This window comes from Bombus vosnesenskii, unplaced genomic scaffold (assembly GCF_011952255.1).
Source record: "Bombus vosnesenskii isolate JDL3184/JDL3185 unplaced genomic scaffold, Bvos_JDL3184-5_v1.1 scf7180000013295, whole genome shotgun sequence".
Lineage (NCBI taxonomy): Eukaryota > Metazoa > Arthropoda > Insecta > Hymenoptera > Apidae > Bombus > Bombus vosnesenskii.
The window spans coordinates 189,127-209,190 of record NW_022882946.1 but is presented as its reverse complement, the minus strand read 5'-3'; the positions used below and the strand labels follow the sequence as shown (position 1 = coordinate 209,190).

At 44.1% G+C, this 20,064-nt stretch overlaps 2 protein-coding genes across 2 annotated transcripts in view; one reads left to right on the top strand and one right to left on the bottom strand.

The window, feature by feature from the left end:
• Positions 1-20,064, bottom strand: part of LOC117233297 (dynein heavy chain 1, axonemal-like) — a 45,127-nt gene that overhangs the window by 21,286 nt on the left and 3,777 nt on the right. The window contains exon 9 of the mRNA XM_033493458.1: positions 19,682-19,773. Coding sequence (XP_033349349.1) covers positions 19,682-19,773 — 92 coding nt within the window. The remainder of the gene's footprint in view (positions 1-19,681; positions 19,774-20,064) is intronic.
• LOC117233294 (thyrotropin-releasing hormone receptor-like) lies at positions 4,266-16,821 on the top strand. Its single transcript, XM_033493454.1, has 4 exons — positions 4,266-5,147; positions 13,346-13,544; positions 14,501-14,606; positions 14,857-16,821. The coding sequence occupies exons 1-4, from the start codon at positions 4,266-4,268 to the stop codon at positions 15,080-15,082; spliced, it is 1,413 nt and encodes a 470-aa protein (XP_033349345.1). The 3' UTR covers positions 15,083-16,821.

Sequence of the window (20,064 nt, the reverse complement as noted above, 5' to 3'; positions counted from 1 at the left end):
ACGAACCAAGATACGCTTCTTTCTCCACTTCCAGGATATTGTATCTTCTATCTGTCATATCGATAAGTATACCTATATACGCAGAGAACCAAGTGCTTGAACGATCAGATCCAGAAAAAGTATTATTTCGGCTCTTTTATACGTAGCGACGAAGAAATGGAACAGAAAATAATCCAAATAATCGACGATAGCAATAATAATACAGTTTGAAACAAATAAATATAAAGTACGTATGAGTACGCGAAGATACGCACGTTGTATAAGGATTCTTATAGGTGGCTCCGTCCAATCGAAAACAGCGTAGCATTTCGCAAGCTGCACGATCCGGGTTAATTAAGTTCGCACCGAGTCAGACCTTGATACAGGCAAATACGGGAAAATTGCGCAAAATGTCTGGTCAGAGATGCATAGGATTAAAAATAAGGTCCTTCTTCGGACGTTAAAGTATCTTTGCCGGTAATTTCCAGCGAAAAGAACGTTCCGTGTGTGTAACGACCTTACACGGTCCATTCGATGCGAAACGAGGAAGCGCGCGATGGTCCGCTTTATCGAATTTCGAATATTGCAATGGAAAAACTTTCGAATCGAGAGAGAAAGAGAGAGAGAGAGAGAGAGAGAGAGTAGTAGCGTGGTTGCTTGGTTGCGCGTCGACTCGTTTCACTGCAAGTTGGTCCGTTATGATACGTGTATACTACTTTGCCAGATGTCGCCTATCGCTCGGCGAGACGTAATTTTCGTTTCGTACGAGTTGCTCGATCCGCCATAAGACGTACGCATTTACGTCGGTATCGAGATTGAAAGTGATCGCACCTGCGACGATTTGCTTGGAAAGCCTGGAATCCTGTACAATTCGGACCACGATTTTCTCATTCTATCGTTTACGTATCGTTAGTTTACGTTTTAGGTTTTCAATGACATACCGTATCCGCGACCGATAGAAGGCAAGCCAAGGTCGGAGAACGCGTGAATCGCGCGAACGAACGGATGTCGCGCGTCGTGGCGTCGGATGCCGCTGGCACGGCGTCGCGTCGTTGCGTCGTTGCGTCGTCGCGTCGTCCAACGGCCCCCCGAGAGAGCTTGCGAAGCGCATGCGAAGGAATTCGATGGGCGGCAAACTCGTCGAAACCGTGAATCGTGTTTCCAGTTTATCCGACGTCGTTTCTCGTTGCACGACGCTCCGATACCGCCGCTCTCGTCGACCGTTTCTCCTCGAAATATATCGCGCCACATGAAAAACCTAGATTACTTCGTTGAACCAATTATAATTGCCATTAATTTAACCACGTTCTAAGACAAAAAGAAAAAAAAAAAAAGAGAAAAGAAAGAAAAGAACAAAACCGTATTTCAGTGATTTCGAGGCAAACGAAAGATCTCAGTCTTCTCGTCATACGTATAATATAACGATATACAGAATTTGTACGTTCGATCGAAAATCTACGTGTAATTTAAAATCAAATTCCGCTTCTATCGGCGATAGATTTAAACGGCGACGGTTTCGATCAAGTACACAAGCTAGCGAATGAAAAATATTATTATCAAACAGCCGAACGTTTGCTCGTACTCGTCGATGCAATGGTAAAAGACGATACATGGTAGGTAAAAGTAGCAATTCGATCAACATCGATGAAATCGAGACCGACCTGCGACAGATCCGAACGAGTCGTTGAACGTACGAACGGCCGCGTCATACACCGCGTCGAGATCGACCACCGAGTCGAATAATTAAAATATCGCGGGATCCTATAAAAATGACAGGATCCAGGATCAGACGCTATCCTAGCCTTGGTGAATCGAACGACGCGTTAGATCCTCCGTGTGTACGGAAATGAAGCAAAACCGCCTCTTTTTTTTTCTCTTCGAATTTCTATCGACACGCTTGTTGGAACGTTGTCGAAACTCGTACGAATCAAGATGATTACGACGCGTTCAACGTTCGATAAAACGCCGCAGAAAACTCTCAGAGAATAGGGGGAGAAAATCTGCAATTTCGAAACTACTTTCACGAAAAGAAAAAAAAAAGGAAGAAAAGAAGAAAAGTAGGCGGGTTATGTGTATTCCGATGAAATTTTCGATTCGCAACCGTGTGCGAATATCCCGGACGACGGATAATATCGCGAAGTGGAATTTACACGAAGCTGTAATCGGTTAGCTTCCTGCACGATTCTCTCTCTCTCTCTCTCTCTCTCTCAACGAGAAGAACTGGAACGCCGTTGGCTCGGGAAAGAAGAGAAACAAGCATCGAAACGGAAAAGTTGACCCACGAGACAGGAATAACGCGGAAACAACTTGGCCCGGAAGAAAGGAATTTCAAGTCTGCCGGCGATAAAGGTTGGAAAGCGGGCCGAACGAGTCCGTTCGGAGTAAAAAGCGCGACGCGTAAAATAGAAAAGAACGTAAGCAGAAAAAAGACGAAACGTTGAAAGAAACGAACTGGCGCTGCTCGGCCAGTGTTCGCGCAAACTTGCGAATCGCTCGAACAGAGAAAGCTGTCGCTGTTGACTCTCGAGAGATTTCGTCGGATACGAAGATAGTTTTCCGAAACTAACGGCAGGCTATCCGATCGATACTCGTCTCCTTCAGTTGCATTCCACTTTCAGGTATTGGCGCATCCAGCGACGCGATCGCGCTTATCTTACCATTCCACGGAAACCGACTCGATCGTCGAACGACGACCATCCGAACGACCATCCGAACGACCATCCGAACGACCACTCGGACTCGCTGGAATTCATCGAGCGACACGCGTATTCCGATCGCACCGACCATCGTCTTCCGTGCTCTGTAGCGCACGGAAACGAAAGCGACGCTCTATTTTATGGTAATTAGACAGAGGTGGAGATAAGGTTTCGTAGGCCGCTCGAAAAAATACGCAGCGTGATATACGGAGGGCGTAGGATATCTTGGAACGAACTATTTTCGTGACTACTTGGTCGCTCGTCGACAGACTCCGAAAGGCGAACACGCTGAAACGCCACAGGCCTCGAAGAACCTTTCGGACCAGACCACCGATCTTTCTTCTACGATCTAGATCCAAATTACCAGAGATTACCTCGCGGCCACTTTTTTAAACATTCCGCGATATCGAAACGAAGATCCGTTGGTGAAATTCTGAGGCGGTTATTTCCCATCGGCGAATTCCGAATTTGCGAACGCGATGCGTATCGAAGGCCGACTAGTCGTCGGTCGACCAATTACTCGCTAAAACGTTGTCCGTGTCGATTGGAAGGATCGAGAGACCTGTCGCGGTATCCGGCGATACAATCGCGGATACGCCAGTTTGGTGGAATAATCGAAAGATTTCAGAGATCTAAGAATATCAAAGTAAATCGATCCGTGCCACACGTACGCCACCAGTTAGAAACATTCCGTGTTTATTGACATTGTGTGGGATTTAAATCTACGAACGAAACGAGAGGAATATTTTTTTTCAACAGCTAGTTGGAAACACTTGTCACTCGTTCGCCAGTTCTGAATCGAACGTTCTGAACCGAATTTACCTCCGCACGAGTGGACAGATATTTATAATATTTCCTACTTTCACGAACAAACAAACGAACGACCGTCGAGAGAATGGACGAAGAATTCGAGGAATTTCAGGAAATATTAAACGTTACTGAAAACCGTCGATCGATATCCGAGAAGAACTCGAACCAACAAGTTTAAGAAACACCTTATATTCCTTCTTATATTCGAAATTGGACGATCCGTTGTCGTCGAAAGTCGAATGTTTTCGATCCGATCGTTCATCCTGCCCCAGCTTCCGTTATTACGCGAATCGTCTCCGTGAATTTGATAAACTTTTCTCGTTAGATTTACCTTATCGTCGTGCAAGATCGTGACGCGATACTGGCAGAAAAACGCGCAAGAATGCTAACTAAAAGAGTAACCAAGGTAATCTCACGCGGACATAGCGCTCCCGATAGTATTCCGAACTTACGTTGAATCTCTCGGCAAGCTGGATAATTCGTTGGTTGGAGATAATCAGGAAAATTGGTTAGTCGCGATCGTTGTTGGAATATCGTCGGACCGATAAAAATTTCGAGTCGGTCGGCGAGCGAAATTTTTAAACGACGAACCGATAACGGAGAGACGGGATCGTCGGATCTTGCGATCGGTGTTGCGAAAACTCGAGCGAAGATCGCGAGTGAAAATAGAAAATGGAAATCGAGGCCGCTTCGAATCTTTCGTAGAGAATCTTTCGAGGCAGATCGGCGCGTTTTATGGAAAATAAGAGAGGAAAGAGATACAGGTAAAGAGAAGGAAACATGTTGTCCGTCGCGTCCACGTACAATCTACGTACGAGATGCGGCGTTCAGGACTCCTCGAGCGTAGACGTATCTGCACGTTCCCGACGGTCCGCCGCCACCCCAACCACGTGGGTCAATTTGACGCATTACGGTTACAGAAACAGAAGCTTCGATTCGAGCCTAGATTTCGAGGAGAAACCGATAGAAGCTTGTCACGCTCTATACTTTCTACTGGATTTCTTTCATCAGTACTACATTCCCTCCATCATTTTGCTAGGCTTGGTAGGCAATCTGTTGTCCTGCGTCGTCTTTCTAAACACACATCTGAGAATACGAAGCTCCAGCTATTACCTGGCCGCCCTGGCCACCGCCGACTTTGGCTTCTTAGTCACTTTGCTTTTCGTTTGGTTGAACAACACGCTAGGATGGAAGGTGTTCAATAAAGAGGGTTGGTGCGAAACGTTGGTCTATGTGAGCGCTGTTTGCAGCTCTTTGAGCGTCTGGTTAATCGTTGCGTTCACGGTGGAGAGATTCATAGCTGTTCAGTACCCTCTGCACAGACCTCATATATGCACTATAGCCAGGGCAAAGACCATCGTGCTGGTGTTGGTGATCTTGGCTTTGGCCAGTCATTCCTACTCCTTCGTCACGGCCGGAGTGATCAACAGGGACGGTGAGGATTATTGCGATCTGAAGGTCGAATACTTGGAGACGATGAAGATAATCAGCATAATCGACAGCATCGCCAGTCTAATCGCGCCGCTCGTACTCATCATCGTCATGAACACTATGATCATGAGGAACTTGTTGAGGTTCAGCAAGCGATTCAAGCAGTCTTCGACCACGTCCACGGACTACCCGAGCAGAGAACAGTCGGACATCAATCTGAATCAGATTCCGGTGAGTGAAAATCGTCCGACGAGACGAGACGGTTATCGAGAGATTAGACCGTTACGTAACGTCGCGATTACGCGATAAACTTAGTAAATTAGGTTTCCATTGTACGTCGTACGTACGCGTAGGTCGCGCCAAGCAAACCGATCGACTCTAGTAACTCTAGTAAGGTCGTTTGATCCGGGCAAACTCGAACGTTAATACGAAATCGATGCTAAACGTTAAACATCGATAATTATCGGTCACACGTACGAACGGTACATCGGCTACAATTTATCCCACGCTTCCGTCTTCTTTCGTAAAAATAATTCGCTTTGAAAGTCGAGTATTTAAGTATTCAAGTATCTAAGTTTGGCTTTCACCAGACCGTCGCCGATCGCGTTATAACTCGCGACGTTTCATCCTTTTCCATCTCGTTACGATCATTTACCCGATCGTAAGAACGTACATCGTTTCACTTTCATCCTACGAACTTGGCTTTTCATCGGACCGCGCGTCGATCGTACAAAATTATTCTTAATATCGTTCGATTTCGACTCGATCCAAGCCTATTTTATATTATTCGTAATAGGAAAGTCAAAGGGAACCGGTTCTATCGCGAGAGACGACGATATTCCGATCAATCTGCACAGACTGTAACGATCGAAATATACTCGAAACGTCGTCCTAAACGTTCCGAACCTATCTTCGACCTACTCTTCGAGTCTGTGCGTTGGCACGCACGTTGGCATCGTTACCATTCTCGACGCGGTTCTTTTTTACGAAAGCTGTTCGCTCGAACAAAGAATCACGCGAGTACGGAAAATATCAAGTTTACGTTTAAAACGGTTTTTCGCTCGCGAAAGCGCCACAGCTTCTTGGTTAACTTTCCCTTTCGAGAAAAACGTTTGACACGCGCGCGTGTATTTCCAGCGACCAGCGACGAATCGAACGGGAAAAAAGGCGACGCCCTCTCATCGTCTCGTTCAAAGATTCGACGGTTAATGGACGTCGCTATTTTCAATGCACGCCGTCTTCGCGCTTGGCTTCGGTCTCGTAACTGGACTGTATTTTTGTTTTTCTTGCGTGCAAGACAAACATCGGCGGTGAAATGCACGCTTAGAAACGTTTCCCTCGGGCTCCACTTGTTTTTCGAAAGAAGCTCAAACGTTCGAGTTATTTTTTCTAATCCGGCACGATGATGTTCGAATAATGTGGTTCGCTAACCTAAACGTTTCCCGTGGATTAAGTGTTCCGACCGAAGACATTTATTTAGACACATAAAATCCCAATCGGACCAGAGGATCGTGCGTATACAGAGGGAGCAATATATTACACGGTAGCCACGATAGGTGCCAACTTGGACCGGCTGTCTCAAATCGATTTTCTCCTTCTCAACGCAAATGTGTTTTCAATCGCTCAGAACCTAACGAATACGCATATATCTTCCTCTTAAATTTGCTCGATCCTTTCGAACCTTTTACTTCTCCTACCTTTCGCTTACAATCGGCAGACATCTATGCTATATACTAAACTATACTATACTATACTATACTATTTATTTAAGATTAACTCGTATCCTCCGATGTATCTGATCCTAGACGTTAACGCGACTTTTTATTATCGTTAACGGGCAGTCAAACGGTACACGATTCGCGTATTTATTACCTTTGCTGTTTCTTTCGTTCGAAAATATGTATTTGACGCGTTCTTCGTTCGAGCCATTTATCCGTGCCAATTTATCCGTCCACGGAAAACATAGATCGAATTGCGTTAAATTATATCGATTCGATCTGACAACACGGTCAACAACGACTAAAAACAGAGAAACTCGTTATAACTTTGCAACGAGCAAACCAACGCAAACGTCGAGTTTCGCAATAGCGTATAGCCAGAAAAATTAGATTGGTTCGAGTCTATGAACTTTCGACGAATCGTCGCGTCGCTACACGCAAAACGTTGTTCCGAATTGCCGCGTCTCTAAAGGACGCTACTTCAACGTTATGTAAACTTCGAGATAGTCTGCCGCGTTTTCGGTAATTTAGATTTTACACGCGTGAGTGAACACGTGTACATACGCGCGAACGAACGTATCGCGAATTCCGAAAATAGTCGATCCGTTCGACCGATCCGATCCGACTGTGGCTTGTAAAAACGTTCGCGACAGAACGGCGTTTCTAACGTTCGTTCGATTCGAATCTTCCAATTTATAGCTACGTCTGCTAAATCGAATGGATCGCGTAGAACACATACGAATAACCTCGTCAGAGTTTAAAAGCGTTGGCAAGCATTAGGTAGCTTAGGTTGGCATCGGGTTAACGTACGTTCGCGATGCTACGTATCCCGAATTCGATCCATCTTTGTCCGTTTTTCCTCCGTTTTCATCCGTTCGCGGACGCGTCTAGCCAATAAACGGGCTAACGACGTAACAGGCAGATTCATCACCGGTGGTTTCGCAAAGTTCTACGCGATACGATTATTTAACGCTGTGCGATTTACGATTCGATACGCGAGATATTGCGTGCAATTGACCGTAGTCTTAAAATGTAACTATAAACGTACTCATAAAAAATACATATATATATATATATTTATTCGTGTCACGCATCGTGTGTAAGCGAAATTTTATCTATCTTTAGCCGTTATAAACGTATAACGTGCCATCGCGGAGCGCCGAACGAATAATAACAAGGAATCTTGCGTGGACGTAATCCGGCAACAGAGTGTGATAAAGCTGAGAGAGTAGCGTGAACTTGATTCAACGTCCAACGATACTTTGTTATCGCAATAGGACGGAAAGAAGGACAGGGAAATACGGATACGGAAAAGAGGAAGAATAAAAGAGAGAAAAAAGACGGCGGTCCGTTCTGGACCTGGTAACGCGCATAGCAGCAAAGGCGGCTGACAAACCAACGCGTACCTTGCAATTAGATTCAGGGACGCGACGGAGAGCAAGTAAAAAGACGTATTTGCGATGAAAGGGTGGTAACTGGGCTGGCTAGACGAGCATTTTACGACAATTCCACGTTGATTCGCGTCTCTTTGGCTATCTATCTACTTTGACGTAAGTAGAGACCCGGTATAAATCAAATCTTTTTATCTTTCACGCGTATATAAGACGAACCGTCGATTTAGACGATTTATCCAGCGTACGGTAGTTGCATATTCCACCTGAGCTCTGCCAGACGTACTCTGTTTGCTCGTCCTTGTCGTCGATACACAATTATCTCGTTGAAATTTCCAACGTTTCATTTTGTCGAAGCATCGACTAAGAGCGGTGAATTCAGCGTTTCGTATTTTTTCGGAAATTCATATAAAAAATAATTTTCTTCGATATGGTTAACTAGACACGGCGCAACTTGATATCGTTCGAGCCAGAAACGCTACGGACTTTTCGAGCCAACTGTAATTTTCGATATAGCCAACGTACGCAAAAACGTATGTGTGTGTGTGTGCGTGCGTGTATCGGAGAAAAAGATCGAGGATTTAGGAGGGCAGACGAATGGAAAATCAAACTTCTTTCGAAAGAAGAACTTTTCGAAAGGTAATAGAATGGAAAAATGAGAGGCGTAGCGTTCTTCGAGGAGTGGCGGGTTTTCCAACTAATTAGGTCGTAATGAAAGGAACGAAGGAAAACGATCACACGAAGGCATAACTGTTTCTAGGTGGTTTAAATATATGTACGATATCGCCGCAAGTAAATTAAGGTGTCACGAAAGACGTTGTTCTCGCATGCGAAATTTTATTCCCGTTTGCGACACGGAATCATCGGCGCCGAACCAAACGCAACGACGATCGATCACCGATACGAAACAGAATGGCATAATTGCTTCTCGAGTTCTCGTTGATTTTTTCCCCCTCTGGTCTCGTCTTCCGGTGGTCGGTAACCGCGAATCAGCTATTTTCGATCAACGTATAAATATCTTCGGCTTGCGTAACCGTCGCCATTCATCTTTGCGGAGTTTTCGATCGCTCGGCTACGATATACGTCGATCTGCGTCGTTTTGCTCCGTAACCGGATCGAAACGTCCTTCCGTACAACGAACCACGCTGCCACGATCGTTCGAAGATGCGAATTTAACGACAGCGAATCGCTGCCATCTCTATGAATATTCTCTGATTCGATATTCGAGCGTAAACGGCGATTGCTCGGCACGACGGTACACTTTCATTCGTCAATTTGTCTTTTATAATAGTTCGCTTGTCTTCGACGGTACGACGAATCAATGGTAGGTGGATGCATGGGGGGGGGCGGGGGGCGGGAACGGTGCCGAATGAATCGTTAAACGAGTTTATTCTTCGCCGCAACGCGCACTGATATTCGTTCAAACGCGATAGCCTCTTCCCATCCTACCTCTGCCAATGTCGCGATAAATCTGTCATTGGCAGAACATTATCGAGTGCTTCTCGATAAATAAACGGGGCGTAGCCACGTGACTCGTATTATTACACACAGAAATGAAAAAACCGTCGACGACGAAACGAAATTGCCTTTTCAAAAACTGCTAATTAATCGCGTTCTTAAACACGGTTTCTTTTAATTTGGTTCGTTTTCTGAAACGCAGGCTTCCCCCAACGAAACGTTGCCTCGAATATCAAAGCTTTCTTTCTTCGATATTCAAAGTATTACAGGCGTGTGCGTGTGCGTGTGCGTATGCGTGTGCGAGAAATATTCGCTACAAACGAAACGCGTTAAATTCGAAACTCACGGAATCATATTTTGTATTACGCGAACGTAACGTAGGATTAAAGAATCGTACGGAGCGTTTTGCTATATCGGTTAACGGAATAATCAAAACGAAAGCAACGAAACGAATGGTTTAGGACGCGTGACGCACGATGTATTAAGATCGAGACGACGACCGTTCGTACGTTGCACGAGTACTTACAATCGCAACACCGTTTTATCGACCCTGAAGCAAAGTTAACTCGACGATCCGAACGTACTACGTATGTGTATGTGTATGTGTACGTGTATGCGTACGCGTACGTTTCGTGTCAACTCTGTCGGCGATTAAATCGTATTTAACCGTATTTAGGTTACATCGGACTCTGGCGTTTAAATGAAATTACAGCGTGTCAGTGCGTCGGAAACGTGGACTGCTTAACGAATGGCTAACGACGAGTTTGTCGATCGACCAACCGACCAAAATCTATCGAACGATAGAAACTTGGGAGAATGAGAGCAACGGCTGTCAGGAAACAACGCTAACAACGATCTCGGTCGACGTTTTGTTAAATGGAAATCGAGAAACTGGCAGGAGCATCGATCGTTGAGACGTATTACGCGACGGTTTAGCTTGCGAATATAACGTTGTCGTAACGAGACGACAAATGGAATCGATTGGACGACAGGAGCGTGACGTCGCGTGATGTCGCGTCAGGTCGCGACGACCGTGTGCATCTTCATCGTGGATATCGTGTTCCGTGCAATTTCGTTTCCCGCAAAGCTAATTCGAACCATCGAGGCGGAACTCGTTGAAAATGAAAAGAAGAAGAGCGATTTTCTAGAGCGTGGTTCGTTGCCAAGCGCAAGAAACAGCAGGTTGTATTCGCGCGTGTCGTATCGGTGCTATTACGAAAACTCGAAGAATACGCTTTTCCTCTTCGAGCTTCCGTTTGTCGACCGAAAATCGTTCGTTCAAATCTGCCCGTCTCTTTCACGATGTTCGAATCGATTCGTAAAAGAACGAGTATCGCGCATTCGCTCGCCTAATTAATTTCGTTCCAAAGAAAAAATATTTCAGGTAAAAATAAAAAAGCTTTCAGGTTGTTTCGATTGCCTTCGCGTTTTATAATCGTAACGATTCTCCTTCCTTTAACGGATAGGTATCCGTTATCGACCAGGCGATAAATTTTAATTCGCTTCCAACGAAATACGCTCGGCATGGGGAAAAGCGTACGAGGTGCCGGCGGTGTAGCACTGAAATCTACGGTATTCATTAGCGACGTCACTACGGGAATTATAATTTACGGACCCCTGCTATATTCCGTTCGACATAGTGTCACGCTTGCACCTCCTTATTCTCTTATCATAAATTATTCAAATATTCTGCGTTTCCAGGGTCACCCGATATACCGGCTCACTTTATCAACGCCACGCGCCGCTCTAGTCCAAGTGGGACGATGATCGAATCGCGTATACTCGATACCCACACACTCTCGCAATCGATATTACCATGAAATCTGCATAAAGCTGGCTGATTTCACACTTTGCGTGCGCTTTTCCGTCGACTCTACCAACGATATCGCTTTTTTTTAACGAGGCGCCTCTTTCGATAGACCGTGACCCGATAAGAAAAAAAAAGAAGAGGAGAAGGTGTTTGATCACGTTGGACGAATTTTGCCAGACTCGTACGTTTCGCGGCACTAAATTATTCGTTCTATCGTTCACGAATCTGTTCTGGATTAACCGATCGAAGAAACCAACTCTTTTCCGTTCTTTCCTCCCAAAGAATCGATCATACCGCGATACACGACCAAGTGACCGAGCGAAAGATCGCGACAAAACCGTTCGACGATTAATAAATACGATGCAAATAAAGAGACGGTTCTTTCATTTTGAGTTTCGGGATTCTTCTCGTCACGATAACGTTATAAAGCGTAAAGGGGAAGAAAAGCTGTTACAAGAAGCGGGGCTCTGTCGCGAGAAACTCTCATTTCACTTCACTTCATTCCTCGCGTTTGCATCTTTATTTTCTACCCTAATTGAAATTCTTCGTTCGAATCAAGCTCCCGTTTCGTACTTTTGCGAATATTCGTTTTAGACGGTTAAAGATAGGATGCCGTTTAATCGAACGACGCAATTTTCCGAACGATTCGCAAAGATCGAACGCGATGCTCGTTCCTCCGATCGATACGCAAACTCTGCTTACAGACTTGTACGCTAAACGCGTAAGCGGCGAGTCGTGTCGTAACTCGACGACGATCGTCGTTTTCTCGGACAAAAGCCGATTCCACAGCTGCGATTTACGTCGAATAATCTAAAACGTTGTACAAAGATACGAGAGACTGTGACTTCGATGTTCGATCGTTCTCGGTGAAAATACTACGATAGAAAGCGAATAAAGATGGACGCGTTTGAACGAAAACAATTCTTTTCTTTTCTACGATAGGGAAACGCAATTTTCCCTCGCATTCTCCTTCGTCTCCTAGTCGACGAGGCGATCAAGTCCATTCTCGCGATTCATCGTGATCGGGTGTAAATAACTTGGACGAGCCGTTGGTTAACCTACATTCTCCTCCCATCGTTCGGCCCGTTCGCGCGATATCGATATGCCCGTTCGAGTTGCAAATCGTTACTCGCGCTCGGAAACCATGCCACTTTTATCCACTTTTGTCCATAGCGTATTAGCAGCCAATGCCCGAATCTATGTGCGCGACAATTGCAAAAGTAATTCTGCTCGCTTTATTTCCTACTTTCTTTTCTTTATTCGCGCAAAGTTGCTGGCCATATTTTCGCTCGAAGCGGACTCGAAATACAAGACGAATTTAATCCCGAATCGTGCGTACACCCTAAAAAATATCAGCATAAAATACACCATAAAATGGAATCGAATTCTCGGCCGATGACTATTCGCTCGAGATCAACCGAAATGTAACCGAAATGTAACCGAAATTTAACCGAAATTTAACCGAAACCGTGGCAAAACGATTTTGCTTCGGATATAGCTCCGAGATAAATAAATTCGCGTTTCGATCGAGAGTTTGCCAACAACCGTACGTCGACCGTACCTTTGACGCAAATACCTCATTAGTCGTAATATCTATCGTTTAATCCGAAGCAAGGATAAGTTTTTCTCGTCGTACCGTTCGGCAGACAAAACAGCATTTAAGGTGATTATGATAGATGAGACACGCGTATCGCTTATTAGAGGATCGTGGTTAAGTAACGCGTTCGTGACCAGCATGGGAAACGATACGGTAGCCCATCTAACCATCCCGATAATAAGTAGGATAACGTTTCAAGAAACTGATATCGTGGCTGAAAAATTATTGGCTTCCCGTGGACCTTTATTGCCAGCAGGTTGTCTCTCGTCGTAGCGGTGTCGCGTCGCTTAATCGAATCGGCTTTCTCCCCACACACATGGTGTGTGTTGTCGCTTCTAATTCACGCGTACACGCCGGCGCAGCTCTAATTTTACTTTTCGCTACGTTTTAAAGCTACAAACGTCGCGTTAGTGAAATCGCTTTCATCGTTGGTAAAGTTGTTGGTCGGTTTTCAGAGTGCCGGCAGCAGCAACAACGGCGCTGGCGGCATTAATCTGGGACCAGTGGTCGGAGGCCGACGGCCACCTTCGCAGCAATCGTTTCACTCGTCCAAGAACAACCATTCTCATCACTCTCGGCATCAAACCACGTCCGCGCCGTCATCAACCCCACGAAACGCTTGTCAGTTACCCGAAATAGCAACTCGCTGTATACGTAAGTACACACATACGTGTATCCTTTGTGTCTACCCATGTGCAGATACGTAGAAAGCGAAGCATCTAAAACAGGCCAAACCACACGGTCGAATAACTCGCCTATTCTCTGCCAACTCTAGAATCAAGTCCGTGAAACGAAACTCGTCTCACGGTGTACGAAATTGGACGTCGATGTCGATGTCGATGGTCCGATCTGATTCGATCTCCTATTAAACGTCGTTAGTCCTGACTCTCCTAGGTCCGCTTCAGACGCAACTGGTGGTTTCATCGTGCGCGTTAGTAATTCAGTTTTATAGAAATCCGAGGAAAGAATTTTTAAGATGGATCCAAGCAGGGGCAGGCTGCTGCTTCTTTCTCTTTTAAGATTAACGATTAATAAGATTAACCGAGATGGAAATTCGTCGGACGAAGCGAGGTTCGTTCAACCTTAACTACGACAGCCGCGTAATACTTCGATTCTAGTAGCAAGCAAAATTTAGTCGAGTATGACGTTTTCATCGCTTTGGTGTTGTTATCGCGGAAAGGAACAGACTAGACTAGCGTAAAGCGAAACGGAACGAAAACGAATCGTGCGAACCGTAACGTTTCGTTAGGGCGACGAAAGATTGGATCGTTAAATTGGTCGGCCAAATTACCGACTGAACTACTGCCGGACGCTTTCAAGCCGTACGCCTCTATTCTTCTCGTGATTCGTTTACTTCGAAGAAATCGTCCGATTTTAGCGCATTTTTTAACCTTTCGATTCGTAGTCTCCGTACATGGATTCTGTTAAGGCCAGAGTAGGTTACGGATAGTTTACATTTCAAAAAAAAAAAAAAAAAAAAAAAAAAAAAAAAAAGAAAGAAGGAAAAGCAAACAGAAGGCGAAACGAAAAGTCGAGTTATTCGAACGTCGTTGCGGAAATTCCCGGCCGCTCGCACCGCACTTGCGATACTTTTTCTTTCTCTGTTGCAGATATTAGATCGTCCTCGAGAAATCTCGTGTCGACGAGGAATCAACAGAGCATCACGAAAATGCTGCTTCTCATCAGCACCGTTTTCATTCTTCTCAATTTGCCGAGGTAAACGGTCATCTATCGATATATTCGATACGTTGATTTTTAATATCTTTGATATCTCGGTGAGAGCGATAACGTCTTCTACGGAACCATCGACGACCCACGATGAACGTTTTCTTTGCAATAAATACAAATTCATCGCGTTTGCTTTTGCTCGCGTTGCACATTCGCACATTCGCACGTTCCTATACGCGTTATTGTTCCGACAAGCTGGCAACTTCGATTTACCAGCAAGCGAACTCTCGTTTTCCAGCTACGTGATCCGATTGTGCGTATTCTTCTTCACGCTGGCCCGCAAGAACACGCCCGACCTGCTCTGGTGTTTGCAGCAGTTCTTCATGCTCCTCTATTACACCAACTTCAGCATCAATTTCTTATTGTACGCAATGTGCGGCATCACGTTTAGGCGTTGTCTGCAACAGTTGCTGCGCAAGATACTGAAAACCATGACCAGGTACCATTGCAACCTACGACGATAACGTATAGAAGCGACGGAAACGTTTTCGAGCAAATTCAAGTATACAACCACGGCGATCCCAATTGCGTCGCGCGACGCGCACCACCATTATGTTCGCCCGTTTCTCACCCTCGTTGTTACGTCGTCGTCGTCGTCGTCGTCTTCGTAGCGCCGTTCGATTCGACCATCCGTTTACTTCGACGAGCAAAACGACGCGTGTAACGCGATCAAATATCCATGTTGAACCGCTTTGTTCCGTTGTCGGAGGTACTGAGCGTGAAAGCTCTGAGAAACGTTTGCGACTACGTTGCTCGGTCGTGTAAGCGAGAAATGAAAATAGAAAATATTTACGAGTTTACGACGATTACCGGTTTTCATCTTTGCAAGATCTTTTGAAATTTCGAGTAAATGGTCGATCCTCGACGAAGCAGATTATGCGCGATTATGTGCGATTATATGCGATTATATGCGATTACCGGTGATTTAAATAAGTCAAAGACCTACATATCCTATTCTATCCTATTCGAAACAGGATAAAAGGATATTTATATGAAAAGCAAAAGGATAAACTTGTAACTTTCAACGACCTCGACACCTCGGTTTAATACACGCGTATCTAGCATAGCATCCATCTTGGAACGTTGCATGGAAAAATTCGCAGACTCGCTGTAAAATTCGTTATTTCTATGTGGCATTTACTTGTATCGTGGAAACTACGTATCGATGATAGAAATTAGACAAATTATACGAAACTACACGTGTATCGTTACGCTTTGTCAGTGCTCCGACGTTCGATCAAATTTCCCACTTGGAACGTTCGACCGAATTACCTATACGTAAGTAAACGATAAATGTCTCAACGTCTTCTAAACGTGTCTTTGTTTAAATTATAAATTATTTGTCTCGCACCGCTCAACAACCTCGTAAAATACCAACGAAACTTGAAAACTGTCGAGCGTTTAAAATTCAATGGCTACCTAATTACCTAATTACCTAATTACCTAATTACCTAATTACATAATTACTTAATTGTCTAATTACCTAATTACCGATAGAGTAAAACTCGGCGTAATCGATACGCGAACGAGCCGAGTTGGTTTATTAAACGAAAAGATTGCTCTGATATAATCGATCGTTCGGCAGGTAATTGGAACGAAACAGCTTCGTAAACATTATTATTACGAACAACGTCGATGTCTATCTCGAGGCAATTCTTGCACCCGCTGTATCGCGTAGAGTCGTTGACAAAACTGGCAAATCCGCGTTTCCGCTTTACATCGTATCGTATTATCGGATTTCTTCGATACTCGCGTATTGTAAACGCAAAGAAAGTTGACGCGAGTGCGATCGAATCGACGTAAATCGAATTTTTCAACTTTTATTCCATATCCATAGATATTTCGTGCGTACAGAATGTCTGAAAGATACGAGACAAATTCGCTTATACGAAATTCCCTACGATAAAGAAAACGTAAAACCGATATGTTTCTATTATCTTTGAAACAGCATTTTTTTAGCGAATTATGTGAATTATATACGTATAAATAGCGAAATACCTAGGTAATTGTTTTATTTTTTATATCGAGTTGTAGAAATCGTTTTCGCGTTGTTCGAAGGCTGGATTTCGAAGGAACAGCATATTTACCGATAATCAGCGTAAAAGGAATCGCTACTGTAAATATCTCGACTAACGACTAACCGTATAATTTAGATATAAGGTAAATATTTTTAAATATACCCAAGACACTGAAAAAATTGAAACTGATCTACTTTAATTACCTCGTCCCATGAGATCGGCGTACAAATCTCGTTTTGCGCAACTCTTCCCTGACATACGTACAACGTACGTCGATGTATCGCCTCTTCTTCCCGAGTTTCAACAGCATTCGTTTTAATACGTTAAATACGGTGGCCGTGGTGGTGATCCACTAGCGTAACACGGTGGTACGAGAGTAACAACGATTTTAGTCGATTGGATTGGAAACGAGAAGAAATCGTTGGCCTCGTGCCGACAGCATATTTCGAGGACATGGAAATCGGACAAACACAGGTAACTGTTTGGCAACTTTGGCCACAGAATTCCATGGAATCGGCAAAATTCTTCGGAGATTCGAGAGTGAAATTTGTCGAGATTATCGAATGTTGTTTGAACAAACCGTTTGGTAGTGAAAATTCCTACAAAATTTTCTTCAACGTGATTAATTACGATTCTTCTATTTTCAGATAAATCTTAAATCGAATAATTAATTGAAATTGATCGATACAATTATAATAACAATTATTTTCAATCGATATTTACGCGATGTAATATAAAATAACATTTCAACAGAGCGTAAAGATAAGGATAAAGATAAGGAAGAAAAATTGTTACAAGTTTAACGCGATAACGATATTACAAGTAAGTCGAACGACCTCGTTAGTAAGTATAAACCTCGTATACGCATCCTCGTTTTCAATCATCTTCGATAATTCTACCAAAAAGATTCCACCTATCTTTCCTTTCGCATCGCGCACCATATTTATCAAACTTTCTCTTTCCCCCTGCGCCTTACGCCTTACGAAGAACGTCCTTACGCCGTATAAGCAAGTCTACCCATCCGAAAGATCGACGGCGAAGAAATAACGAAACGGGTTAGATCAACGGCTACCGATTTTCCCGCCCACGTTGGCAAACCGATGGCGAAAGTTCGTCGAATACGTGACAGTGCAGTCGGGTGGATCGCGCGAGAAAATCCCAACTAATCTTTGGACTTTGAGAGAAATCCGCGGTGGGATCAAAGTTGTATTATACGTAGCCTGTTGGAGAGGGCGAGTCTCGCGTAATCGATAGCACGGTATAATATCGCTAGATACGACTTACCGAAAACCGAAACGTGTCCCGATATACGTGTGCGTCGTGATAATTCAGACAAAAATTCATATTACATCGTTCTTTGCTTCGAACGCTAATTCAACCAACTGTTTTGTTCGTTTCGGCGATATTTCAACCTGTCTTTGTTACATTTACGACGAACCGAAAGAAATACGTGTTCCCGATACAGTCGCTTTACTCTGACTTTCTGACTGATTTTTCAAGAGGAAAAAGCGAACTTTTTGCAACAACGCTCTTCGATGTTATATCTTGATACAGCGATGCGTGTCATACTATCGGAGACTCTTTACGTAACTCAGGATCCATCCCTCGGTCGAGGCGGCCACTAGCTGTGCAAATATAGTTAATCGGGCCGCGATAATCCTAAGCGACTGTCATAAATTTGTATTTTACCGTTAGGACCGTTAATTCTTATAAAACGTATTCAAGTCGAGACGTTCCTTACGGTTGTTGTTGCTCCGTCGGGTTTTTCCTACGTTCAACGGTCGTTTCCAGCCGCAAGCGATCGGTGGTGGGGCGACCAACAACCAGCGATAGTTTTCCTCTGTGACAGCATGGTCACCGAACTTTGCTGATTTTCCGCACTTAGATCGGTCATCTATTTAACTTATATCTATACGTCCACGATTTGTCGGAATAATCAGTTCAACCAGCTCTATTGTCCTAAACGAAATAGGGGAACGATCGTTTCGTGGCGTCGATTATCTAATCGTAACGGGAATTTACGATTCCCGTTGGTGCGCTTCCTCGCGATCGTGTCTCTCCGCGAACGCTCCAACAACCTTATACATGCAATAATTTCAATTTAATCTTTTACAATATTTACTCCTCCATCGTACCGGATGTTAGACGAATCATGATGCAAACGTAGAATCACCATTACAAACGTAATCAGCTTGATCACCGCCCGTTATAATCTTTTCGATAAATGCATTTTCATCGTTTCGACGAACACCGGTCACGTTCGCTAATCGACGACACCGGTTCCATCGATCGTGCAAATTAACTTTCCAAACAACCAAACTATCGATTTGCCTTTCGCCTACCGCTTCGACAACGGCCCTTTATTCTCGCAACTGTGCATCACCTGTGCCCGATCGAATCTACTGTAATTTGTTCAGTGCCAAGTCACTTGGGGCGAAAGTTTCCCGATCACCGCCCGACATCGCTGTACCGTTGCTGAAAATTGGACGTCCGACGAAGAAGACGTCAACGAAACGCGCGAGTTTGTCTAAAACTGACGAGTTTGGAAAAATATCCTTCGTAAGTTCGTAACACGTTCGTCTTTCTACGATATAAAGGATAGAAAGAAACGAGCAAATACAGAGACAAATTCTTTTAATCTTCAACCAACGAAATTTAATCTTTGTATTCTAACAGATCGCGTTGTAGCGGTTGCGGTTGCGCGTTATGATCGTTTCTTCGATTATTTTTCAAACACAACCCTCCTTTGGTACGCATATGTCGACGTCGATACAAAAAGATATCGAGGACAACTTGGATTTACCGAGATCACTTTCAAACGTTTAACGGATTAATATCGTACATGGCGTACTTCGTGTCGATATATCGTATTTATTTAATCGAAGAACGTGGATGTAAAAAGAGCAGTCGAATCTAACGAAAAGTATCCTTGTAAATAGAAATATTGGATTACGGAGTTCGTATCTATAGAAGAATACCAACATCTTTGTAACGTAGTTACGAAAGAGAGTAGAAAAGTTCTTGCGAGTTTAGATAAACACTTACCCTTGTCTTGCCCGACCCGGTTGGACCAACCAGCATTAATCCGTGCCGCACCACAGTCGTCTCGTACAATTGGATAACTTTCTTCACGAACTCTGCAATCAAAAACGTCGACCATTTCGATCATCGCCTTATAGCACGTTCGGACACGGAGTTCTATCTAAGCCGGATCTTCTATCGAAAGATTCGGCTATTATGGGAAAACGTGTGGTCCAACTTTTAATTTTCATTTCGATTAACTTCCAGTTATTTGGATGACTGAATTATTTAGTAAAAGTTCTCAACTGTCAAAGAGTCGCTTGCGAGACAACGTCGATGCGAAGCAGCTTTTTCACCAAGAACATCTCGAAAAAGAATATTACAAAGAATGTATAGAATTCGAAATA

Excerpts from the sequence above, each read along its gene's own strand:
- LOC117233294 (XM_033493454.1), top strand. The coding sequence starts at position 4,266 with ATGTTGTCCGTCGCGTCCACGTACAATCTACGTACGAGATGCGGCGTT. Across the intron at positions 13,545-14,500 it reads AATAGCAACTCGCTGTATAC|ATATTAGATCGTCCTCGAGA; the intron begins GTAAGTACACAC and ends TCTCTGTTGCAG. Across the intron at positions 14,607-14,856 it reads ATTCTTCTCAATTTGCCGAG|CTACGTGATCCGATTGTGCG; the intron begins GTAAACGGTCAT and ends CTCGTTTTCCAG.